The sequence below is a fragment of the Oncorhynchus mykiss genome, chromosome 29, assembly GCF_057628025.1.
Source record: "Oncorhynchus mykiss isolate SJ-2025 chromosome 29, ASM5762802v1, whole genome shotgun sequence".
Taxonomy (NCBI): domain Eukaryota; kingdom Metazoa; phylum Chordata; class Actinopteri; order Salmoniformes; family Salmonidae; genus Oncorhynchus; species Oncorhynchus mykiss.
In genome coordinates, this window is record NC_143050.1 from 19,336,969 (window position 1) to 19,364,942 (window position 27,974).

Genomic DNA, 27,974 nt, shown 5'->3' on the forward strand with positions numbered 1-27,974 from the left:
CCAGATCACATGACAGCGTGTGCTGAGATAGTGTGCATTCATGCAAGTGTCGCCGACACGGATGTTGAAGGTGATGAGGATGATGACACATTGAACAATTTCAGTGAAAATCGTGCTTGAATGCTGTAATAATATACGTAGCAAGAATGCAGGATGGAAACTGAAACTGGCAAAAAGAAATGCAATCATAATCATCAATTTCATTGAGGTGAACTTGGCCAGAACATGTAACCATTCCTAAATTGCCTGCTCTTGGCATTTCCTAGAATATTGGAAATTAATTAAATTACTACTAATAATGGAATGAATAATCAAATATAATTAATACAGTATACTAATGTCCAAAGTTACTATTCATACTATTTAAAAACTATTTATAAACTAGTTTGACTATTTTTGTATCTTGTTTGCCTTAATGCAGTGTCTAGAATAGTCAAAAAGCCTTTGATAGCAACTCGCCTTGCAACACACTATCTTTGCTCGCAAATGAAAAAGTGACAGGCCTTTTAATAATCTATCCAAATTCAAATGTTATTCTTAGCCTCAGGAGAATCAGAGCCACATCAAATGAACTCATAAGAAACCCAGCCTGGAAAAGAATGGAGTTCCTCCCTCTTTCTACGTGAAAACTGCAGCATGATATTCACAGGCAAATTAACTCTACCCAGAGCAACCGTAATTATCAGTCCCTGTGGACAAACCATTATCAAATGAAGAGCCCTACTTAGATTCAGATTTTGGTTAAGGGTTATATGTCAAGCAATTCAAAAGCAATACTTGATGAGGAGATTGAGAGTGGCGGACAGGTTCTTGCTGTAGCGAAGTGATTAAATAGTTCTTGCTGCTACAGGTTTGTTAAATAAGCAACACAATTTTACTCAAGCTTGCTGAGGATGTCTAAGCAGCTACACAGTACACTCTTACAAAAAAGGTGCTATCTAGAACCTTAAAGGGTTATTTGGCTGGCCCCATAGGAGAACCATTTGAAGAACCCTTTTTGATTGCAGGTAGAACCCTTTTGGTTCCTAGTAAAACCCTTTAGAGTTCCATGTAGAACTATTTCTAAGGTGGCTTCCTGGAACCAAAAATTGTTATCCTATGGGGACATCCGAAGAGCCCTTGTGGAACCTTTTTTTCTATGAGTGTACACTGGCTGAGTGGTTTCTCCTCGCAGTAGCATTTTCTTCTCAGGACATACAGTCCTTTAGGTACATCATAGTTATCATCCTCTGAACAAGAGAGGGTGGATAGAGGAGCATAGTTACACTATATCTCCCCCATGTGATGTGCCAGACTGGTTGCAGAGAAAGACCACTCAGTCCCCTGGTAGTCAGACACATTGCTTTGGATAGCTCTGGGCCCAGACATCCACTATTCAATTACCACCTTCATTCATCAAAGTACCTCTGAGTGCACGTCAGGCCACTAGCTGGTCTCAGGCCTACTGACCCACCTTTGCTAACCCCCTGTCAGTCCACTAGCTGGTCTCAGGTCTACTGACCCACCTTTGCTAACCCCCTGTCAGTCCACTAGCTGGTCTCAGGCCTACTGACCCACCTTTGCTAACCTCCTGTCAGTCCACTAGCTGGTCTCAGGCCTACTGACCCACCTTTGCTAACCCCCTGTCAGTCCACTAGCTGGTCTCAGGCCTACTGACCCACCTTTGCTAACTCCCTGTCAGTCCACTAGCTGGCCTCAGGTCTACTGACCCAGCTTTGCTAACCCCCTGTCAGTCCACTAGCTGGTCTCAGGCCTACTGACCCACCTTTGCTAACCCCCTGTCAGTCCACTAGCTGGCCTCAGGTCTACTGACCCAGCTTTGCTAACCCCCTGTCAGTCCACTAGCTGGTCTCAGGTCTCCTCGCCCACCTCAGACTCTGCTAACCCACTTTTGGGGTAGAAGTAATATGCAATTGAGTAATGAGATGATTTTGGTGGTGGTGGTGGTGTTTGGGGAGGCAGTAGTGACAGGTGGCAGTGGAGTATACAATGGATCAACATCACTTTGAAAGTATTCAATCTTGGTGCTATAGGTGAATAAAAGGTAATGTGATTTGAGAAATGTCAGGTGGCTCACCTCATAGTGTAAAGCAGGGTACCGTTGTCCACCAGTCGTAGCAGTTTGTTGGGCGTGGTCATGTTGTGGGCCACAGATTTCTTCCCGTTGTGGAAGAAGGTGTCTGGAGTCCAGATCTTACTGGCCAGGAGGTTATTAAGAGGCAGGACCTGCATGGGCCCGTCAAACTTCAGCCTCTCATCCCTCCAGCTCTGACGGAAGAACACATCGATGGTGTACTCCTGGGAAAAGACGGAGAGAATAAGTCACTTTCTAAGGTATCACTTCACAATTACATTATCATCTAATATTTACCATCTCTCGTAAGAGCTGCAAACTCTGAAAGACAGATCTCTGTCCTGGTACAGTATATTGTCAGTTGTGGCCTTGACTAGCTGAGAGTTGAGTTTTGTACACAGCCTCACAGCCTCACAGCCTCACAGCCTCACAGCCTCACACACACACACACACACACACACACACACACACACACACACACACACACACACACACACACACACACACACACACACACACACACACACACACACACACACACACACACACACACACACACGTCAATAATGCATCATGCATTTTATTTGAAGGGGAAAACAGCCTTGTCAATGTGGGATCCTCAAGGCATCCTTCAGAGTTCATACACCAATGATTGCGTTTTCACAGCTGTCGCCGGCGGGATAAAACATGCCTTTTCCAAGAGTTATCTCTCTGACCATATTGCCAAACACGTAACAAGGAACAGTGTCCCTGATAAACCTCTCTAAGTTCAGAGAGAAATCGCCAGCCGTTAGTTGCTGCTGCTGAAGTGGGGGAGTGGCCTCACACTTATTTTTCTCAGACACTTCTTCCATTCTGACAGGATTTTCCAAAGGTATTAAAACATTAAAATACACTAATCAAATGGACAGATATCAAATAACAGTAATAATGTCCACACCAACACGTACATCCAGGCCTCAATAATGCCTGTTCGCAACAATGTAGCAACCTGTCCTGTGTCTGGTCACTACAGGAATGGCAGACGTTTTATACTGTACATTACAGTTTTTTCCAACTGCTTACACACAAAATCTTTTCATGTCACACCATTTTTGAAACCTCTCACTCAAAGTGCAAAACTACACACCAAATATCCAAAACCATAAGCTATTTCTCAGCCTTTGACTCAGTTATCAATTGCATAAAACACTTTTTTCAAAACACTACACACAATTCTCTACCTAAAACACAAAAATCTAACAGGAAGTGACTTGCTTTCCTTTTCCAAACACAATCAATCAAAATGCTACAATTATTCACCAGGTCACACACACACTCCTCACATGTGCAAACACTAATAGCTTAACTGATCACTTACCAATCACTGCTTTACTGTAGTATAGGCCTATAAATAGGTCAAAGGTCAGATTACCTGTTTTGAACAATGGATGCCAACAATGGACAGAGATCAAGAGGAGTAGGAGGGAGAGGAAGAGGAAGAGGAGGACGGGGGAAAAGAAGAGAAGGAAGGAGAGCCATCTATGATGAGATTAGGGCAACACTTGTTGATCATGAGATCAACCACGGTTTGACCATGAGAAAGGCTGCACTGAGAGTCCAGCCCAACTTGAGTCGATTTACAGTGGCGTTCATAATTCGAACCTTCAGAAATGAGAACAGGTATGCAACTATAGCCATCCATTTACTGCGCTGCAATGAATGAATGAGGTTGGTTATCATGCTGTACTACATTTTTTTGTACATTGTTTACAGTTCCTATGCTGAACACATACTGTGTTTGAATTCTGTACAGAGTGGAAAGGCAAAGACATATTGGAGGACGAGAACGCTTGTTTACGTATGTGCAAGAAACTGTCATTATGAATATGGTTTTGGCCAACAAGGCAATTAGGATTTGGGAGATAAGAGAGCATATCTTGAATAATAACACCATATTTAACAACATCAATGCTGTAAGCCTGTCGACAATACAACGCATCCCCCAACGGCACTGAGTGACGATGAAACAACTTTACAAGGTGCCATTTGAGAGAAACTCTGACAGAGTCAAGAATATGCGACATGACTTTGTAGAGGTATGTATGCAACACTACTTCCAGTACTTCAGACATACCATATTTACTCATCTGTATATCCTTTTGTCTGTTACAGAGAGTATTGGAGCTGGATGCCCATGTAATTCGCCATTAATTTATTTATGTGGATGAGGTTGGCTTCAACCTCACCAAAACCAGGCGCCGCGGAAGAAATGTTATAGGACAGAGGGCAATTACCAATGTCCCTGGACAGCGTGGGGATAGTATAACTGTGTGCTGCCATCACTCAAAACGAGGTTCTCCATCACAATGTCACACTGGGTCCGTACAACACCGGCCATATGCTCACTTTTCTGGATGCAATTTACACAATGCTTGTCCATGATCCAGATCAGGAGCCTGCTAGATTTGTCGTTTTTATGGGACAATGTTAGTTTTCACCGGGCTGGTCCAAAACTGGTTTGCCACCCATCCACAATTTGTAGTTTTGTACCTACCCCCATTTTCAACTTTTTTCAATAACATAGAGGAATTCTTCTCAGCCTGGCGCTGGAAAGTGTATGATCGTCAACCCTATGCCCGCATGCCACTTCTCCAGGCAATGGAGGACGCATTTGGGGACATAAAGGTTGCCTCTGTCCAAGGTTGGATACGCCATGCTAGGAGATACTTCCCTCGATGTTTAGCAAGAGAAAACGTATCTTGTGATGTGGACAAAGTATTGTGGCCAGACCCAGGCCGGAGAAGAGATGAAGAGTAACTTAGCACTGGTGACTGCCCCCCCCCCCACACCAATTCCTGGACTACCCCCCCCCGGGACCCCACACACACAATTGTGTTCTTTACTGTATTCTAAAGAATATACTTTTGGTTTACATATGTTTATGGTTTTGTTGTATGCTACTGTATACAGCAGTAATGTTTGGCCTAATAAATATTTTTTGTTTCTACATTGCATTGGTGTTTACAGTGTACTTGTTACCCCTCTCAGCAGATTACTTTCACTGTAGAACATTGTATTGAAATGTAGATATAAGCCTATGAAATACCAAAGAGCTTAATATTTAGAACAACAGTGTTTACATGGTATATCCAAAAATTTACTATTATTAAAGCAGTGTTTGCCATTTGATGCAAATGCTTCATTCTGACATGTGTTTATGGCATTTTGAATGCAGTGTTACATTTTGAAGGAGATGTGAGGCATTTTGCATTTTGTGTGTGCAGTTTTGGGAATTGTGTGTAGAGTTTTGAAGAAAAGGAGACCGTTTTGAAAACGTGTGTAAGCAGTTGGAAAAAACTGTAATATCAAGGTCTCACCTTGGAAAAAAACATTATGCACCAATCAACAATTAATGGCACAAAATAAATGCATTAAATGCACAGATTCAGGTAATAGTCATTACATAACTAAATACATACAGTTGAAGTCGGAAGTTTACATACACCTTAGCCAAATACATTTAAACTCAGTTTTCACAATTCCTGACATTTAATCCAAGTAAAAATTCCATGCCTTAGGTCAGTTAGGATCACCACTTTATTTTAAGAATGTGAAATGTCAGAATAATAGTAGAGAGAGAGAATGATTTATTTCAGATTTTATTTCTTTCATAATTTTATTTCTTTCATCACATCCCCAGTGGGTAGGAAGTTTACATACAGTCAACTAGTATTTGGTAGCATTGCCTTTAAATTGTTTAACTTGGGTCAAATGTTTCTGGTAGCCTTCCACAAGCTTCCCACAATAAGTTGGGTGAATTTGGCCCATTCCTCCTGACAGAGCTGGTGTAATTGAGTCAGGTTTGTAGGCCTCCTTGCTCGCACACGCTTTTTCAGTTCTGCAAAATTGTGGCAAAATGGCTTAAGGACAACAAAGTCAAGGTATGGGACCCTTGACTTTGTTGTCCTTAAGCCATTTTGCCACAAATTTGGAAGTCTGCTTGGGGTCATTATCAATTTGGAAGACCCATTTGAGACCAAGCTTTAACTGATGTCTTGAGATGTTGCTTCAATATATCCACATAACATCCCTTCCTCATGATGCCATCTATTTTGTGAAGTGCACCAGTCCCTCCTGCAGCAAAGAACCCCCACAACATGATGCTGCCAACCCGTACTTCACGGTTGGGATGGTGTTTTTCGGCTTGCAAGCCTCCCCCTTTTTCCTCCAAACATAACGATGGTCATTATGGCTAAACAGCTCTATTTTTGTTTCATCAGACCAGAGGACATTACTCCAAAAAGTATGATCTTTGTCCCCATGTGCAGTTGCAAACCGTAGTCTGGCTTTTTTATGGCGGTTTTGGAGTACGGTTCATCAAAGTACGTTCATCTCTAGGAGACAGAAGGTGTCTCCTTCCTGAGTGGTATGGCGGCTGCATGGTCCCATGGTGTTAACACTTGCATACTATTGGTTGTACAGAAGGATGTGGTACCTTCAGGCGTTTGGAAATTGCTCCCAAAGATGAGCCAGACTTGTGGAGGCCTATAATTTTTTTCTGAGGTCTTGGCTGATTTTCTTTTAATTTTTCCATGATGTCAAGCAAAGAGGCACTGAGTTTGAAGGTAGGCCTTGAAATACATTAACAGGTACACCTCCAATTGACTCAAATGATGTCAATTAGCCCAACAGAAGCTTCTAAAGCCATGACATAATTTTCTGGAATTTTCCAAGCTGTTTAAAGGCACAGCCAACTTAGTGTATGTAAACTTCTGACCCACTGGAATTGTGATACAGTGAGTTATAAGTGAAATAATCTGTCTGTAAACAATTGTTGGAAAAATTACTTGTGTCATGCACAAAGTCCTTGAAAAACAAGTTTTAATGACTCTGTCATGTCTTTGGCTATGCCGGATTAAGTGATATGACATGCTATTCTATAAAATCCTTTCTCCGTAATTAATATGACCTGATTGAGCTAATCATGTAAATGTGATTAACTAGATAGTCAGGGCACCACAAAATAATATTTATAGAGCTGTTATCTTCAGAATAAACTCTTAGAGACCTAGTAATATTTTACATCAATAGCAGTCAATATTAATCGTCACCTTAATTCAGTCTCATCTGAAAGTTGTAAATTCTTCACGAACCCTGGCTACCAAGTTGAATCAGCAATACAAAATTGGGTTTAATTATTTATTTACTAAATACCTAACTAATCACACAGAATTACATATTACGTCATAAAGGAAAAGTCCTTTGTCCTTTGTCCTTTGAAGAATGTCTCTGGTTGTCAATTATATATGTTGTAGTAACGTCGATGTGTGGTAGATGGGATACTCTGTCTGTCCTTTCCTAGCCCGCGTTTGCAGCTGCTGTGGCTAACTCAACGGCTAGGAGGTATCACTTCTGTAGTGAATAAGAGTTCAAAGTTCATACCATTCACAACCAAAGCTCACGCTGAGGTTGGCTTAGTTCTGTAGTTGACATGTTAGTCATTTTAACGCAGAGGCTGCAGACCTCACATACTTGGAACAGGAGGTTATATTGTCATCAAGGGCTTATAAAGTGGAGGGAGAAGGGCGTGTTTCACAGTCTACGGCCCATGTCTCTTCACAGGGGCGGGTCACTGATTGAGCAGAAAACCCAAATCTCAAATCTCTCATTTGGAAGCTAAAATTACATTTAATCTTTTCACCAATAATTTCATATTCAAACATTTAAATTGAACAACAATTCCATGTGAATCCGATAACTCTGATGTGTAGACTTTCTACGGTAGAGTTTATGTCCTCCTATCATTGAGGAGAATGTCTCAGATGACAACCGAACTGTCATCATATTCATTAAGGACCACCGCATATGTTCAATTGGTCGGATTACCAGAATATAGTTAATTTCCCTCCCACCTTCTGATGTTCCCAGAATCTCTATGTTAACCAAGGGGTTTTCAAATTTCACATCAGTAGGGTAGTGAGAGGAAAAAGGGGGGAAGAGGTATTTATGACTGTCATAAACCTACCCCCAGGCCAACGTCATGACAACTCCAACCTAAGTGTATGTAAACTTTCGACTTCAACTGTATATACTTGAACTGTAAACAATGATCTTATACCGTGGTAAACATTGCTCTTCCCCTTGGGAGTTAGCAACATGCGTTACTCCAAAAACAGGATAATTGTCACTCCCCCTACCTAAGCAAGGCAGAAGGAGCAAACATTTCACCTATTCAATTTTGAGGACATATGTCCAATGTCAGATCTTACCATTACCTAAAGGTCCAATGCAGCCATTTTTATTTCGATATAAAATTATTTTTGGGTGACAATTAAATATTTTACTGTGATTATTTTTTTACCATTTCAGTTGAAAACTAACAAAATATCTTCTTAGCAAAGATACATTTCTCAAGCAAGAATTTTGCTAGGACTGTCTGGGAGTGGTCTGAGGGGGAAGGGGGAAACTGAAAACTAGCTGTTATTGGCAGAGAGGTTTAGAACTCTTTCTTATTGGTCTATTAACTCATTTAACACCTGGTGATGTCACCAGGTAAGCCAAAACTCCATCCCACCAAATCAGGGTGATATTTCAGGCGGTCCTTTCAAACAACATTTACACAAAAAATGCATTATCATAATTTTCACAATTTCATGATATGGAAATATATATAAAACACAGAAAAATCACGTTTTTGACTGCACTGGGCCTTTAATACAGAAATAGCCATATTTTTTACCAAAACATGACACTTCATAGTGGCAACATTAACCAGGTTTCTAGCCAACCTTTTTATTGGAGTAAAGTACGCCAGATAAAAAGGTCAAGACAAGCCTGATGGAATCAGCTAATTTGTCAGTAACTTTCCAAATGTCGACAAAACAAAATGATGCTAGACAAGGTGGGATCTTTTTGCGTTGGTAAATTTAATTATGCAACAAATGGCGGTGGAACTGTCTTTATGGCAAATATTTATATAATACCCATCATATCAAAGTAAACTTGGAGTGACGCAATGATATGTCGTGTGTCCTCCCACTACGATTTGGGAAAGTACTACGACATGGGGGGTCAAATAACATGAGGAGGGCTAGCACGGAAAGGCTGAAAATTTATTTTAAAGAACTGATTCTAGCCCTGAAAGATTGCAAAAAGCAATTATCCAATTATTTCAGGTATGGTACCATTGTTGGGTCAAGGATGCCTCCCGGGTGGCGCAGTGGTCAAGGGCGCCGTACTGCAGCGCCAGCTGTGCCACCAGAGACTCTGGGTTAGCGCCCAGGCTCTGTCGTAACCGGCCGCGACCGGGAGGTCCGTGGGGCGACGCACAATTGGCATAGCGTCGTCCGGGTTAGGGAGGGTTTGGCCAGTAGGGATATCCATGTTTCATCGCGCACCAGCGACTCCTGTGGCGGGCCGGGTGCAGTGCACGCTAACCAAGGTTGCCAGGTGCACTGTGTTTCCTCCGACACACTGGTGCGGCTGGCTTCCGGGTTGGATGCACGCTGTGTTAAGAAGCAGTGCGGCTTGGTTGGGTTGTGTATCGGAGGACGCATGACTTTCAACTTTTGTCTCTCCCGAGCCCGTACGGGAGTTGTATCGATGAGACAAGATAGTAGCTAATAACAATTGGATACCACGAAATTGGGGAGAAAAAGGGGTACATCCAAATCATCTTGGCTCCTGGACTCTGTCCACACATTTCAAGGCTGCGTTGACTTATCAATGACCCAAGACCAGCTCAGATAATCCCTACCATTGTGTCGCTGATTTGTCGTAATGCTGCGGCAAATGTACATTATCCCAGGGGTGTTGGTAGTCACAATGTAAGTAACTTAATTGATGTCCCTCTAACTCCCCTGAATGTCTCCTACAGCTATTGTATGCAGTAATCATGTGCCTATGAACCAGAGTTATACTGTTAGCACTGAGGCGGTGTGCCCTTGTAGGAAGTTCACTGTGTGCAGCTCACCCTGTACTATCATCTCAAACATAAATAACATTGTCATGTCTACTTCTGGTGAGCTTCCCAGTAAAGTAAAATAATCAAGCATCCCAGAAAAGCGCAAAAAATAGCCTACATTAACATATGTAGCCTAAGAAACAAGGTTCATGAAATCGATAACTTGCTAGTTACAGATCATATTCATATTCATATCTTTGAAACTCACTTAGATAATACCTTTTATGATACAGTGGTTGCAATACATGGTTATAACATCTACAGAAAAGACAGAAATGCCAATGGGGGCGATGTTGCGGTCTCTAATTCAGAGCCACATTCCTGTAAAGTTTATAGAGGATCTCATGTTAAATACGGTTGAAGTAATATGGCTACAGGTTCACTTGCCTCACCTAAAGCCCATTCTTGTGGGAAGATGCTATAGACCACCAAGTGCTAACAGTCAGTATCGGGATAATATGTGTGAAATGCTTGATACTGTATGTGATATCAACAGAGAGTTATGTTTTCTGTGTGTCCAAAATATTGACTGGCTTGCATCAAGACGCCCACTCAAGAAAAAGCTTCAAACGGTAAACAGTGCCTGCAACCTGGTTCAGGTTATCAGTCAACCTACCAGGGTAGTTACAAACAGCACAGGAATGAAATCATCAACATATATTTATCACATTTTTACTAATGCTGCAGAAATCTGCTTTAAAGCAGTATCCAAATCCATCAGATGTAGAGATCACAATGTAGTAGCCATTTCTCGTAAAACCAAAGTTCCAAAGGCTGGGCATAAGAGGTCATACAATAAGTTTTGTAGTGATTCCTATGTTAATTATGTAAATAATATTTGCTGGTCTGTGGTGTGTATTGAGGATCAACCAGACGCTGCACTTGACACATTCATGAAATTGGTTATTCCAGTTACGAATAAGCATTTACCTTTAAGAAAATTACTATAAAAACTTTTAAAACTGGATTGATGAGGAATTGAAAAATTGAATGGTTGAGCGGGAATCAGGCAAAAGGAATGGCAAATAAGTCTGGCTGTACAACCGATTGGCAAAAGTACTGCAAATTGAGAAATCATGTGACAACTGAATAAAAAGAAGAAACTACAATATGAAACCTACAATATGAAACAAACAAACAAAATGATATAAAGAATGATACTAAAAAGCTTTGGAGCACCTTATATGACATTTGGGAGAAAAGGCAAACTCAGCTCCATCATTCATTGACTCACATGGCTCATTCATCACAAAATCCACTGATATTGCCAACTACTTTAATGATTGTTTCTTTGGCAAGAGTACAACACTTAAGCATGACTACCAGCAACAAATCCAAGTATAACTAGCAAAATTATGAAAGACAAGCATTGTAATTTTGAATTCCATAAAGTGAGTGTGGAAGAGGTGAACAAATTATTGTTGTCTATCAACAATGACAAGCCACCTGGGTCTTAGAACTTGGATGGAAAAGGACTAATTCTATCTTTACTAATGATATGCCATGGGCTTTGAATAAAGCCAATGCATGCTATGCTATGTCTATGTATGCGGATGACTCAACACTGTATGTGATCACTGCAACACTTAACAAAGTTACATAAGTTACTCCTAAATATTTCAACAACTAAAGGCACTGTATTTGGGACAAATCATTCACTAAACCCTAAACCTCAACTAAATCTTGTAATGAATAATGTGGAAATGGAGCAAGTTGAGGTTATGGTTAATACATGTTGAGGCAACAGTAGCTAAAATGGGGGGGAGTTTGTCCATAATAAAGACTGCTCTTCCTTCTTAATGCAATGCAGCCCCATTTAACTTGCATTTTTTATTCGGTACATGGGAATTTAACCTCAAAAGTCATTTTTATATGCACTATATCAATACGCGCAGCCTTTGATCCACAACATGCTTGGTAAATTTACTGTTGAAGAAAAAGCCCCTTTATAATAAAGCCAGTTGGGCAGAGGCATTTTTTTGGATTTCCACACATGGGAAACATTTGTTAGCAGGGTCCCCCCTCAAAAATTGCCTTTTAAAAAATAATTTCATGCAATTCTACGTCATTTACATGACAGAAGACATTGGCTGAATCTTTTTTAATACCACACAAATAAACCAAAATGAGTGGATACTCTGACACTGACAAACTGAAATCAATCTGGTCTTGAATTCAAACAAACAATAGCCCTGGCCAATGAAGTGACACACAAATTGTACAATATTATGAGGCAATAATCACTGTGTACAAAACATTAAGGACCTTCCTAATATTGAGTTGCCCTGAGAACAGCCTCAATTCGTTAGCACATGGACATGTCAAAAATGTTCCACAGGGATGCTGGCCAATGTTGACTCCAATGCTTCCCACAGTCAAGTTGGCTGGATGTCCTTTGGGTGGTGGACCATTCTTTATACACACGGGATACTGTTGAGCGTCAAAAACCCAGCAGCATTGCAGTTCTTGACACAAACTGGCGCGCCTGGCAGCTACTACCATATCCCATTCAATGGCACTTTAATATTTTGTCATGCCCATGCACTCTTTAAATGGCACACATACACAATCAATGTCTCAATTGCCTCAAGGCTTAAACATCCTTCTTTAACCTGTCTCCCCTTCATCTAGACTCATTGAGGTGGATTTAACAAGTGACATCAATAAGGGATCATAGCTTTCACCTGGATTCACCTGGTCAGTCTATGTCATGGAAAGAGCAGGTGTTCTTAATGTTTGTACACTCAGTGTATACAGTATATATATGTTATAGGCTACAGGCTACTAAATACAATTTCCAGTGGCACACTAACTCACCTAATGATGAAGATGAAGCCATAGGCTATGGCCGACGCTATCCTCTTGGCAATAGCCTATCTCAAGATGAGCTACTTCGCAGAAAATTGGGAGATGTTGAGATGTATTTTATTTCATTGGTTCTAAACTGTACGTTTTTTCTGCGATTGCATTTAATGATAACAAGTTCAAACAGGTGCCATTAATACAGGTAACGAGTGGAGGACAGAGGAGCCTCTTAAAGAAGAAGTTACAGGTCTGTGAGAGCCAGAAATCTTGCTTGTTTGTAGGTGACCAAATACTTATTTTCCACCATAATTTGCAAATAAATTCATAAAAAATCCTACAATGTGTTTTTCTGGATTTCTTTTCTCATTTTGTCTGTCATAGTTGAAGTGTACCTATGATGTAAATTACAGGCCTCATCTTTTTAAGTGGGAGAACTTGCACAATTGGTGGCTGTGTTACGGTGAGTGAATGAGGACCCAAAAGCGAACTAACTTAAACAGAGCTTCTTTAATAACCAAACATAGGTAGGCTCAGATAGACCGGCAGATTCCGACAGGACAGGACAAGGTTACAGCAAACATGACGATAGTCTGGCTCAGGCATGAAACACAACAAACAAGAATCCGACAAGGACAGGAACAAAAACAGAGAGAGATATAGGGACCTAATCAGAGGGAAAAAGGGAACAGGTGGGAAACGGGGTGAATGGGTAGTTAGGAGGAGACAAGGCACAGCTGGGGGAAAGAGGGGGAGAAAAGGTAACCTAACAACGACCAGCAGAGGGAGACAGGGTGAAGGGAAAGGACAGAAACACACAACATGACAATACATGACAGTACCCCCCCACTCACCGAGCGCCTCCTGGCGCACTCGAGGAGGAAACCTGGCGGCAACGGAGGAAATCCTCGATCAGCGCACGGTCCAGCACGTCCCGAGAGGGAACCCAACTCCTCTCCTCAGGACCGTACCCCTCCCAATCAACGAGGTACTGGTGACCACGGCCCCGAGGACGCATGTCCAAAATCCTGCGGACCCTGTAGATGGGTGCGCCCTCGACAAGGATGGGGGGGGGGGGGGAAGACGAGCGGGGGCGCGAAGAACGGGCTTAATACAGGAGACATGGAAGACCGGGTGGACGCGACGAAGGTAACGCGGAAGAAGAAGTCGAACTGCGACAGGATTAATGACCCGAGAAATATGGAACGGACCAATGAACCGCGGGGTCAACTTGCGAGAAGCCGTCTTAAGGGGAAGGTTCTGAGTGGAGAGCCAAACTCTCTGACCACGACAATATCTAGGACTCTTAGTTCTACGCTTATTAGCAGCCCTCACAGTCTGCGTCCTATAACGGCAAAGTGCAGACCTGACCCTCTTCCAGGTGCGCTCGCAACGTTGGACAAAAGCCTGAGCGGAGGGGACGCTGGACTCGGCGAACTGAGATGAGAACAGCGGAGGCTGGTACCCGAGGCTACTCTGAAAAGGAGATAGCCCGGTCGCAGACGAAGGAAGCGAGTTGTGGGCGTATTCTGCCCAGGGGAGCTGTTCTGACCAAGACGCAGGGTTGCGAAAAGAAAGACTGCGTAAGATGCGACCAATAGTCTGATTGGCCCGTTCTACTTGACCGTTAGACTGGGGATGAAAGCCGGAAGAGAGACTGACGGAAGCCCCAATCAAACGGCAAAACTCCCTCCAAAATTGAGACGTGAATTGCGGACCTCTGTCCGAAACGACGTCTGACGGAAGGCCATGAATTCTGAAAACATTCTCGATGATGATTTGTGCCGTCTCTTTAGCAGAAGGAAGCTTAGCAAGGGGAATGAAATGAGCCGCCTTAGAGAACCTATCGACAACCGTAAGAATAACAGTCTTCCCCGCTGACGAAGGCAGTCCGGTGACAAAATCTAAGGCGATGTGAGACCACGGTCGAGAGGGAATGGGAAGCGGCCTGAGACGGCCGGCAGGAGGGGAGTTACCGGACTTAGTCTGCGCGCAGACCGAACAAGCAGCCACGAAACGACGCGTGTCATGCTCCCGGGTGGGCCACCAAAAACGCTGGCGAATGGAAGCAAGCGTACCCCGAACGCCAGGGTGGCCGGCTAACTTGGCAGAGTGAGCCCACTGAAGAACGGCCAGACGAGTAGGAACGGGAACGAAAAGAAGGTTCCTAGGACAAGCGCGCGGCGACGGAGTGTGAGTGAGCGCTTGCTTTACCTGCCTCTCAATTCCCCAGACAGTCAACCCGGCAACACGCCCCTCAGGGAGAATCCCCTCGGGGTCAGTGGAGGCTACTGAAGAACTGAAGAGACGAGATAAAGCATCAGGCTTGGTGTTCTTAGAGCCCGGACGATAAGAAATCACGAACTCGAAACGAGCGAAAAACAGCGCCCAACGCGCCTGACGCGCATTAAGTCGTTTGGCAGAACGGATGTACTCAAGGTTCCTATGGTCAGTCCAAACGACAAAAGGAACGGTCGCCCCCTCCAACCACTGTCGCCATTCGCCTAGGGCTAACCGGATGGCGAGCAGTTCGCGGTTTCCCACATCATAGTTACGTTCCGACGGGGACAGGCGATGAGAAAAATACGCGCATGGGTGGACCTTGTCGTCAGAGAGGGAGCGCTGAGAAAGAATGGCTCCCACGCCCACCTCTGACGCGTCAACCTCGACAACGAACTGTCTAGAGACGTCAGGTGTAACAAGGATAGGAGCGGATGTAAAACGATTCTTGAGGAGATCAAAAGCTCCCTGGGCGGAAACGGACCACTTAAAGCACGTCTTGACAGAAGTAAGGGCTGTGAGAGGAGCTGCCACCTGACCGAAATTACGGATGAAACGACGATAGAAGTTCGCGAAGCCGAGAAAGCGCTGCAGCTCGACGCGTGACTTAGGGGCGGGCCAATCAATGACAGCTTGGACCTTAGCGGGATCCATCTTAATGCCTTCAGCGGAAATAACAGAACCGAGAAATGTGACGGAGGAGGCATGAAAAGTGCACTTCTCAGCCTTCACAAAAAGACAATTCTCTAAAAGGCGCTGGAGGACACGTCGAACGTGCTGAAGATGAATCTGGAGTGACGGTGAAAAAATCAGGATATCGTCAAGGTAAACGAAAACAAAGATGTTCAGCATGTCTCTCAGGACATCATTGACTAATGCCTGAAAGACAGCTGGAGCGTTAGCGAGGCCGAAAGGAAGAACCCGGTATTCAAAGTGCCCTAACGGAGTGTTAAACGCCGTCTTCCACTCGTCCCCCTCCCTGATGCGAGAGACGTTCCAGGAGAGGATAGAATTACTAGACCAATTAATGGAAGGATTATGACAAACTAGCCAGGGATGGCCCAAAACAACAGGTGTAAAAGGTGAACGAAAAATCAAAAAAGAAATGGTTTCGCTATGATTACCAGAAACAGTGAGGGTTAAAGGTAGCGTCTCACGCTGAATCCTGGGGAGAGGACTACCATCCAGGGCGAACAAGGCCGTGGACTCCCTTAACTGTCTGAGAGGAATGTCATGTTCCCGAGCCCAGGTCTCGTCCATAAAACAGCCCTCGGCCCCAGAGTCTATTAAGGCACTGCAGGAAGCTGACGAACCGGTCCAGCGTAGATGGACCGACAAGGTAGTGCAGGATCTTGAAGGAGAGACAGGAGTAGTAGCGCTCACCAGTAGCCCTCCGCTTACTGATGAGCTCTGGCTTTTACTGGACATGAAGTGACAAAATGGCCAGCAGAACCGCAATAGAGACAGAGGCGGTTGGTGATTCTCCGTTCCCTCTCCTTAGTCGAGATGCGGATACCTCCCAGCTGCATAGGCTCAGCTCCCGAGCCGGCAGAGGAAGATGGTAGTGATGCGGAGAGGGGGGCAACGGAGAACGCGAGCTCCTTTCCACGAGCTCGGTGACGAAGATCAACCCGTCGCTCAATGCGAATAGCGAGTTCAATCAAGGAATCCACGCTGGAAGGAACCTCCCGGGAGAGAATCTCATCCTTTACCTCTGCGCGGAGACCCTCCAGAAGACGAGCGAGCAAAGCCGGCTCGTTCCAGCCACTGGAGGCAGCAAGAGTGCGAAACTCAATAGAGTAGTCTGTTATGGATCGATTGCCTTGACATAGGGAAGACAGGGCCCTGGAAGCCTCCTCCCCAAAAACAGATCGATCAAAAACCCGTATCATCTCCTCCTTAAAGTCCTGATACTGGTTAGTACACTCAGCCCTTGCCTCCCAGATTGCCGTGCCCCACTCACGAGCCCGTCCAGTAAGGAGAGATATGACGTAGGCGACACGAGCAGTGCTCCTGGCGTAAGTGTTGGGCTGGAGAGAAAACACAATATCACACTGGGTGAGGAACGAGCGGCATTCAGTGGGCTCCCCAGAGTAACACGGCGGGTTATTGATTCTGGGCTCCGGAGATTCGAATGCCCTGGAAGTGGCCGGTGGATCGAGGCGGAGATGGTGAACCTGTTCTGTGAGGTTGGAGACTTGGGTGGCCAGGGTCTCAACGGCATGTCGAGCAGCAGACAATTCCTGCTCGTGTCTGCCTAGCATCGCTCCCTGGATCTCGACGGCTGAGTGGAGAGGATCCGAAGTCGCTGGGTCCATTCTTGGTCGGATTCTTCTGTTACGGTGAGTGAATGAGGACCCAAAAGCGAACTAACTTAAACAGAGCTTCTTTAATAACCAAACATAGGTAGGCTCAGATAGACCGGCAGATTCCGACAGGACAGGACAAGGTTACAGCAAACATGACGATAGTCTGGCTCAGGCATGAAACACAACAAACAAGAATCCGACAAGGACAGGAACAAAAACAGAGAGAGATATAGGGACCTAATCAGAGGGAAAAAGGGAACAGGTGGGAAACGGGGTGAATGGGTAGTTAGGAGGAGACAAGGCACAGCTGGGGGAAAGAGGGGGAGAAAAGGTAACCTAACAACGACCAGCAGAGGGAGACAGGGTGAAGGGAAAGGACAGAAACACACAACATGACAATACATGACAGGCTGACTAAATACTTTTTTGCCCCACTGTACCTGTATGCTAAAAATGTGTTCCACAGTCTTTTTTTGTTGAAACTTTTGATTCTCTGTGGCTTATTTATGCTCGCCAGTGTATTTTGAACATTGAGAGCGGGCTCCTGGGGTTCTTTTCCATTTTTTCCATTTCATTTTTATAACGTAATAGTTTTTTTGATGTGTGTTTTTGGCCTCTTGGGCCCAGCCCCTGACTCACACCATTGACCAGTCACATTTATTTATCATGCAGTTTATTTTTTCATTTTTTAATAATCAGTTACCAAATCAAGGCATTTCCCCCCAGTTACCCAGGTGGGCCTACCTCCTCTCATCTGACGACTAGCAGAGCGGCAGCAGCAGGCTGTCTACACACATTGAGAGTGGGCTCCTGAATCCTCCTGGGGTTGGAGGTTGCAGTAAAAATATATATATTACATATCTAGCATATACTGTATAATATATACTGTATACATGCATTTTTTTGTTTTACTTTTAGTTTTTCAGCCCTGATAAGCCCCTGCATTAACCAGACTCTGTCTGTCGCCAGTTGGATGGAAACCAAGCTAGTAATACACAAAAAGCCTGATTAACAGAGTGAAACTAGCGGAGCAACAAACAAATGATTGGTGCACTCAAAACCAAAGCCATTGGCGGTTGATCATTAGGATGGCGGCTTCAATGCATTTACCTCAAATACCATGTTTGCTGAGTTTGCCGTATTGTAGCTTGCTCTTCGTTAATCTTTTTTGTATCTGCATTAGCACAGAAAACACAATCCCGATAAGATCCAAGACGCTGGAAATTATAGATTGTGCTGATTTATGGGCACATGAATCGTATCGCGCCCATATAAAAAAACTCAATGGGTAAGCCTAGTGATAAAAAATGCATCATATGTTGTCTGCCATCTGCCAAACGTCTAACATCCCCCTAACTTCAGCTGTATGTTGAATAATCACTGGGTGCACAAACATTTGCTTCATGTATAAAATTACCTACAGTGCCTTGCGAAAGTATTCGGCCCCCTTGAACTTTGCGACCTTTTGCCACATTTCAGGCTTCAAACATAAAGATATACAACTGTATTTTTTTGTGAAGAATCAACAACAAGTGGGACACAATCATGAAGTGGAACAACATTTATTGGATATTTCAAACTTTTTAACAAATCAAAAACTTAAAAATTGGGCGTGCAAAATTATTCAGCCCCCTTAAGTTAATACTTTGTAGCGCCACCTTTTGCTGCGATTACAGCTGTAAGTCGCTTGGGGTATGTCTCTATCAGTTTTGCACATCGAGAGACTGACATTTTTTCCCATTCCTCCTTGCAAAACAGCTCGAGCTCAGTGAGGTTGGATGGAGAGCATTTGTGAACAGCAGTTTTCAGTTCTTTCCACAGATTCTCGATTGGATTCAGGTCTGGACTTTGACTTGGCCATTCTAACACCTGGATATGTTTATTTTTGAACCATTCCATTGTAGATTTTGCTTTATGTTTTGGATCATTGTCTTGCTGGAAGACAAATCTCCGTCCCAGTCTCAGGTCTTTTGCAGACTCCATCAGGTTTTCTTCCAGAATGGTCCTGTATTTGGCTCCATCCATCTTCCCATCAATTTTAACCATCTTCCCTGTCTCTGCTGAAGAAAAGCAGGCCCAAACCATGATGCTGCCACCACCATGTTTGACAGTGGGGATGGTGTGTTCAGCTGTGTTGCTTTTACGCCAAACATAACGTTTTGCATTGTTGCCAAAAAGTTCAATTTTGGTTTCATCTGACCAGAGCACCTTCTTCCACATGTTTGGTGTGTCTCCCAGGTGGCTTGTGGCAAACTTTAAACAACACTTTTTATGGATATCTTTAAGAAATGGCTTTCTTCTTGCCACTCTTCCATAAAGGCCAGATTTGTGCAATATACGACTGATTGTTGTCCTATGGACAGAGTCTCCCACCTCAGCTGTAGATCTCTGCAGTTCATCCAGAGTGATCATGGGCTTCTTGGCTGCATCTCTGATCAGTCTTCTCCTTGTATGAGCTGAAAGTTTAGAGGGACGGCCAGGTCTTGGTAGATTTGCAGTGGTCTGATACTCCTTCCATTTCAATATTATCGCTTGCACAGTGCTCCTTGGGATGTTTAAAGCTTGGGAAATCTTTTTGTATCCAAATCCGGCTTTAAACTTCTTCACAACAGTATCTCGGACCTGCCTGGTGTGTCCCTTGTTCTTCATGATGCTCTCTGCGCTTTTAACGGACCTCTGAGACTATCACAGTGCAGGTGCATTTATACGGAGACTTGATTACACACAGGTGGATTGTATTTATCATCATTAGTCATTTAGGTCAACATTGGATCATTCAGAGATCCTCACTGAACTTCTGGAGAGAGTTTGCTGCACTGAAAGTAAAGGGGCTGAATAATTTTGCACGCCCAATTTTTCAGTTTTTGATTTGTTAAAAAAGTTAAAATATAAAAAGTTGAAATATCCAATAAATGTCGTTCCACTTCATGATTGTGTCCCACTTGTTGTTGATTCTTCACAAAAAAAATACAGTTTTATATCTTTATGTTTGAAGCCTGAAATGTGGCAAAAGGTCGCAAAGTTCAAGGGGGCCGAATACTTTCGCAAGGCACTGTATTTTCAAAATGCATTTCATAAATTCTTCAGGATATATTCCATTGTTTTCATCCTTCCCTATATTGAAGCATTGATTGCTGACATGTTGTACAAAAACAGAGATGTCTCAACAGTGACAGTGTGTAATCTAGCTCAAAATGGCTGATTTAGACAGACCCCTTGCCGCACATGTGCATAGATTATGTATTGTTTACATTTTGTTGAGCTATAGGCCATGGTGAGGCTTAGCATTGGGGAATAAGACCAGCTTGCTCAGCTTCCTCGAGCTAAAATCTTTCATCTTCTACTCAATGTGTGTGTATTTGTGTGTGCGTGTGTGTGTGTGTGTGTGAGAGAGAGAGAGAGAGCGAGAGAGAGAGAGAGAGAGAGATAAAGAATGAGCAAATTTCAGAAGGAGAGAGAAGGGGGGCAGAGAGGGGGGGGGGCAGAACAGAAGAGAGGAGGAGGCATACACTCCACTCCTAAAGTACCTTAGCTTGAGGGAGAGATCAGGATCAGCATGTCCCGTAAACAGATGTAAGAGACAGAAGAATGTGAAGCTGTGATTACTCATAGTCTGGAAAATGCTAATTGAAGATAACAGATTGAGGATTAAACCCTATAAAATGGGTTAATTCTGCCTACCAAAATACTTGCAGCTATACAGAGTACATACTGTACCAAGAAACAAACACACAAACAAAAATGACAAAAGTATCTGTCGCCTCTAGATGTGGAGAAAGAGGCAGGATAGACGTATTGAGTTAAAAACACAAACCCTTTCTATTTCCTTCCTTGCTGAAGCTAAATATCAGTTAGAGTTACATCTTTATTCATCCCACCCATCAACCTTCAGTAGCAATGAGCATGTTCACAAACGCGAAAACAACTCCCTGATATGCAAAACCGACAGAAAAGAAACACAAGCAGATGAGAAGCTTTTGGTGTGGAAAGTAGCCGAAAGAAACAAACAAACATTGCTTTGATTCGATTTTTCCCAGCCCTGGGATCCTAACTTTTTTTCAGCACCTCAAGAAATGGTCTGCGCTTAATGCAAGTCAAATATAATTCGATTCCTACTTTGATTAAACTCCAATTCTATGAGAAAGAGAAAAAATGGATTGTTCTTTCAGTCGTCTCCCTTTAACAACGTGTTGGAGCTGAATAATCGGAATGCTTCTGTGCACCATGGAAAGCGACAGCACAACTCTCATCAAAATAAGTTACATCTACAGTATCTTTCAATCAGCTACACCATTATGGCCTGTTATCTCTTATCAAACGCAGCTCCCCAGTACAACTTCCCTTACAAATAATACACCTAAAACGGAACGGAACGAGACAGACAGACAGACAGACAGACAGACAGACAGACAGACAAAGACCCACACGTATTGCGCAATTCTATACTGTACTTTTACCGTTCTCGAATCTCACTCTTTGAACTCCTGTTTCTGTGGCCAAGTCAAACCAGTAATTCTATTATTTCAAAGGAACAGAGAATATAAAAAACCTTGAAAGCACAAACAGAGGGAACACTACAGTATGTCTGATAAAAGCATGGCTTGTGTTCTAGTGTGAATGTTCAAGTCCCTTCTCTTCTTCCCCCACTCCCCCTTGTGTTTAGTCTTTTCCCGGTTTTAATTGCCATTTCTCTACAGCTCTCTGCTAGCTATTCCCTCTCTTCTATCCTCTCCTTTAAGAATTTAGTTCATCCCTTTTAAGTCATTCATCTGTGTTAATTATATCACATGGAGGGTGTTAATTATGAAGTAGAAACCCAGTGGAAACACCAAAGCACTTTCCCCACTTACAGAAAAAGATATATGAAGACAGAGTGAGTATACAGATGTAATAGGTGGGGCCGGGAAATGTGAAGATAGAGAGAGAGATAGAACACAGAGAGAGAGAGCGAGAGCAAGCAACCTCTTGGTGACTTTAGAGTATTGTGGCCTTTTCTGACCTACTATAGAAGTGTTGCACCTGCTCCACTGACTGAGAAACTACAAGGATTCCTTCTAGTCATGTCGGACCACCTTTTTTGTGCCAAGCATTTTCAGTGAAACCCCAACACTCTCCACATTTCCCCCCGTGCCCCCAACACAACCCAGGAAGAATCCCCATGCGATAAATAAACATAGCCCAGTTGTGTTTGGCTTAGCTGGGCCAATATATCATTTTTTTTGTTTTCCTTTTAGGCCTGGATAGGCTACTGAGTCAAGGTGGGGGATTCATTTTGAAGATAAAAATAATTTTGGGGAAAAAAGGGCAGAGCCAATCTACACAAGGCCAAGTGGCACAGCCGATACATAGAGCAGCTGGTGCTCCTTCAGGGAGGGAGTGATTGATTTCTCATCAACAGAGTGCAGAGAGAAAACACAAACATAAAAAAACATCCCACCAGTGGGAGAGAAGGGAGATCCACAGACACAAGGGAAAGTAGACGACACAAAGAAGAGCTAGCCCCTCCCCCCCCCCCCTCCCAAGGGAAGGGGGTTTGGGATTTAACTAATTCTTAACATGTGTGTAGAAGGAACCAAAAGAGCAGGAGATATTTATATTATATATTTTATATTTGAGATTCTTCAAAGTAGCCACCCTTTGCCTTGATGACAGCTTTGCACACTTTTGGCATTTTCTCAACCATCTTCATGAGTTAGTCACCTGGAATGCATTTAAATTAACAGGTGTGCCTTGCTAATAAAAGTTCATTTGTGGAATTTCTTACCTTCTTAATGAGTTTGAGCCAATCAGTTGTGTTGTGACAAAGTAGGAATTGTATACAGAAGATAGCCCTATTTAGTAAAAGACCAAGTCGATATTATGGTAGGAACAGCTCAAATAAGCAAAGAGAAACAACAGTCCATCATTACTTTAAGACATGAAGGTCAGTCAACACGGAAAATGGCAAGAACTTTTCAAGTTTCTTCAAGTGCAGTTGCAAAAACCATCAAGCGCTATGATGAAACTGGCTCTCATGAGGACAGCCACAGGAAAGGAAGACCCAGATTAACCTCTGCTGCAGAGGATAAGTTCATTAGAGTTACCAGCCTCAGAAATACCACTACTAAAGGACACTAATTAGAAGAAGAGACTTGTTTGGGCCAAGAAACACGAGCAATGGACATTCGACCAGTGGAAATCTGTCCTTTGGTCTGATGATTCCAAATTTGCGATTTTTGGTTCCAACCGCCGTGTCTTTGTGAGACGCAAAGTAGGTGATCTCTGCATGTGTGGTTCCCACCGTGAAGCATGGAGGAGGAGGTGTGATGGTGCTTTGCTGGTGACACTGTCAGTGATTTATTTAGAATTCAAGGCACATTTAAACAGCATGGCTTCCACAGCATTCTGTAGCGACACGCCATGCCATCTGGTTTGCGATTAGTGGGACTATCTTCTGTGTTTCAACAGGACAATGACCCAACACACCTCCAGGCTGTGTAAAGGCCAAGAAGGAGAGTGATGGAGTGCTGCATCAGATGATCTGGCCTCCACAATCACCCAACCCGAAGCTGGTTGAGAGAATGCCAAGAGTGTGCGAATCCATGTTTCACCAAATTATATTTTGAAAGAGGAAGTAAAATATTTTAAGCATATGTTTTCTTTTCAGTGTCCTCCATTTCCACTGAATGGAAATTAACTGAAAGGATTAACTGTAAGAATTTCTTTCCTAATAATAATAATAATGTAAAATTAACAAATTTACAGAAAGACCTGTGTGAAGGCCAACTTACAGAAGAGGAACTTTTTTAGGCAATAAAATCTTTTCAGTCTGGAAAAACACCAGAGCTTGACGGTAGAGGTATATCAGACCTTTTTTTGATGTACTCAAAGATTAATTATTAACATGTTTTAATTACTCTTATACAAATGGTATACTTTCAGGTACTCAACAAGAGGTCTGATTTCATTACTACTAAAACAGGACCCAGGTGGTAAACATAAAGATCCAGTCCATTTAAAAAACTGGACGCCTCTAACACTTCAATGTTGTGATGTGAAAATCCTGGCGAAATGCATAGCACACAGAATAAAAAAGGTTTTACCAGATATTGTTCATCCTGATCAGACATGTTTTTACATGGACAATATATTGCAGATAATATACGACAATTACTTGAAACAATTGAACATTATGAAACATTGAAGATACCAGGCCTGGCCTTCATAGCAGATTTTGAAAAGATGTTTGATAAAGTACAACTATAATTTATATACAAATGCCTGGATTACTTTAATTTTGGTGAATCTCTTATACAATGGGTTAAAGTTATTTACAGCATCCTCAGATGAAAAATATTAAGAAAGTATTGAGGCTTTAAGAGGAGTAAAACAAGGCTGTCTGTTGTCTCCATACCTATTTATTATGGCCATTGAAATGCTAGCTATTAAAATTAGATACAACAAGAATCCTAAGGGGTTAGTAATCCTGGGGATAAAAACAAGTGTTGATGCGTGCTGATTAATCTTTTCTTATGTTCGCAATCTGGATTCCTGCACAGTCTCATTGAAGATCTTGATCCTTTTTCTAGCCTCTCTGGATTAAAACCTAATTATGACAAGTGTACCATATTACATAGTGGATCGTTAAAAAAAATACTGTGTTTACACTACCTTGTAGTTTACCACATCTAAAAAAATATATAAATTAACTTAACACAATTAATTTCAATAGCAAAAATAGATAAGATTCTGCAACCATGGAGTGTAAGGTTCTGCTTATCTTTTCTTAGTCAACCTTGTGTTCTCTTTCTTTGTGTTCTTGAACGTAGCCCTGTTTCTTTGTGTTCTAGAACATAGCCCTCTCTTTCATTTTTGTTCATTGATTTCACCTGCGTTCGTTTCTCACCTGGTCTCATCAGCGCCCTATTTAGTTCAGTTCTTTCTGTTTATATGGTTGTGAGGTATTGTTTGTTTTTGACTGCCTACCTGTGTTTGACTACTGCCTGTCTGTGTCCACGATTCGTGCCTTCTGTGAAGGCTTAATAAACATCTGCTGTGCTCTGCGTGTGAATCTACACCTTTTTCTCATTACATGGAGAGGTAAATACTTGTCTACTTATGGAAAATTACGTTGATTAACTCGTTGGTCCTGTCACAGTTTACTTACTTACTAATGGCACTGCCTACTCCAGATGACTCATTTAAAAAAATCATATGAGCACAAATGATAAGCCAGACAAAATTAAATGTGCCTATTTATATAATGAATATGAGTTTGGGGGGCTAAAATGATTAAATATTAAAGCTTTAAACCTCTCCCTAAAAGCTTCACTCATACATAAGTTATACATAAACCCAAAATGGTAGATTACTAAGAAAGGCTCATCCTTTGTTCAAGAATTGCCCTTTTGCCTTTATACTGATTACAACCTCTAATTTCCGACTAATTGATAATGACATTTTGTTTAAAGTATAACATTTTCTCAAACAAGCCAAACAAATGTGGCCAGACAAACAATTTCAGTTATATCCTCCAGAAAAGATAGAACAAATGTTATGGTTAAATTCAAATATACTGATTAATAAAAATACATTCTTTATGGATTTATTTGACATTTTTATTATATTTGTTAATGATATTATGAATAGAAACGGAGGAGTTATGCAGTTATCAAAAATATATGGGGATTTCTGCTCAATCCAAACTTACAACCAACTGATTGCAGCATTACCACAGAAATGGAGGAGGCAAGTGGATAAGGGAGAAGGTAGGGAACTTGTTTGCCTGCCATGTATTAAAGATACAAATTGGCTGAAAGGAACAGGAATAAATAGAAAAATATACCAGTTTCATTTGAGGACAATATTTTTTAACAACTGCTACATATACAGTAGGTTGCAAAATAAATGGGAAGAGATTTTCAATGTACCAATTCCATGGCATATAGTTTATGAACTGGTACAAAAAACTACACTTGATTCAACACTGAGTTTTTCAATTTAAATGATTATACACTGCTCAAAAAAATAAAGGGAACACTTAAACAACACAATATAACTCCAAGTCAATCACACTTCTGTGAAATCAAACTGTCCACTTAGGAAGCAACACTGATTGACAATACATTTCACATGCTGTTGTGCAAATGGAATAGACAACAGGTGGAAATTATAGGCATTTAGCAAGACACCCCCAATAAAGGAGTGGTTCTGCAGGTGGTGACCAGACCACTTCTCAGTTCCTATGCTTCCTGGCTGATGTTTTGGTCACTTTTGAATGCTGGCGGTGCTTTCACTCTAGTGGTAGCATGAGACGGAGACTACAACCCACACAAGTGGCTCAGGTAGTGCAGCTCATCCAGGATGGAACATCAATGCGATCTGTGGCAATAAGGTTTGCTGTGTCTGTCAGCGTAGTGTCCAGAGCATGGAGGCACTACCAGGAGACAGGCCAGTACATCGGGAGATGTGGAGGAGGCCGTAGGAGGGCAACAACCCAGCAGCAGGACTGCTACCTCCGCCTTTGTACAAGGAGGAGCAGGAGGAAGAGCGGGGTAACATCTCACAGCAAGAACGGCCAAATCTGGTGCAGTCCATGAGGAGATGCACTGCAGTACTTAATGCAGCTGGTGGCCACACCAGATACTGGCTGTTACTTTTGGTTTTGACCGCCTTTGTTCAGGGACACATTATTCCATTTCTGTTAGTCACATGTCTGTGAAACTTGTTCTGTTTATGTCTCAATTGTTGGATCTTGTTACGTTCATACAAATATTTAAACATGTTAAGTTTGCTGATGAAGAGGCTGTTTCTTTTTTTGCTTAGTTTATATGGGGCATACCACAATCTCAACTCTGTAGATTTTGCTGCGAAGAGACAAAATCAATAGATAATTGATTCTGGTATTGCCCCTATGTAGCTTGTTTCTGGTCACAGGTTCAGGAATGGTTAAAAATCACAATATGCACTTAGAATTAACCTTACAAATAGCAGTGTAGGGCAATTTGGAAAGCAATAGTCAGTCAATAAATAAAATAATAATATTCGTAGGGAAGGTTTTCATCTTTAGCTCACAATCTGTATCCACTATAAAATTAGAAAGGTTAGAAAAGTATGTAAAACATCACAGCATAATGTAAAAATATATGGCACATGGAAACCAAACGAGGGTGGTCTATGATGATAGGTGGGATGGGTGAGGGGTGGGATTAAAGAGTTTATGTTTGGTAAAGTATTATTGTTATGTGACTGCTTTATATAAAAGTACCATGTATGTAAAAGGTGTTTGCAAAATGTTTATGTAAAATGTAAATGTAAAATGTATATGTAGCAAAAAAACTGTAAAAAAAACTAAAAGATATTTGTCCTCCAAAGGAGGAGTGGTGGAAAATAAAATAAGAGTGTGCAAAGCTGTCATCAAGGCAAAGGGTGGCTACTTTTAAGAATCTCAAATATAAAATATATTTTGATTTGTTTAACACTTTTTTGGTTACTATATAATTCCAAATGTGCTCTTTCATAGTTTTGATGTGTTCACTATTATTCTACAAATGTAGAAAATAGTTAAAATAAAGAAAAATCCTGG

General features: G+C 42.2%; 1 protein-coding gene across 4 annotated transcripts in view; it reads right to left on the reverse strand.

The window, feature by feature from the left end:
• The window catches only part of LOC110509938 (gamma-aminobutyric acid receptor subunit alpha-3), a 143,396-nt gene that overhangs the window by 48,138 nt on the left and 67,284 nt on the right, over positions 1-27,974 (reverse strand). For all 4 annotated transcript variants that reach the window (XM_090226749.1, XM_036967508.2, XM_036967509.2 and 1 more), the window contains exon 5: positions 2,078-2,298. In XM_090226749.1, coding sequence (XP_090082875.1) covers positions 2,078-2,298 — 221 coding nt within the window. The remainder of the gene's footprint in view (positions 1-2,077; positions 2,299-27,974) is intronic.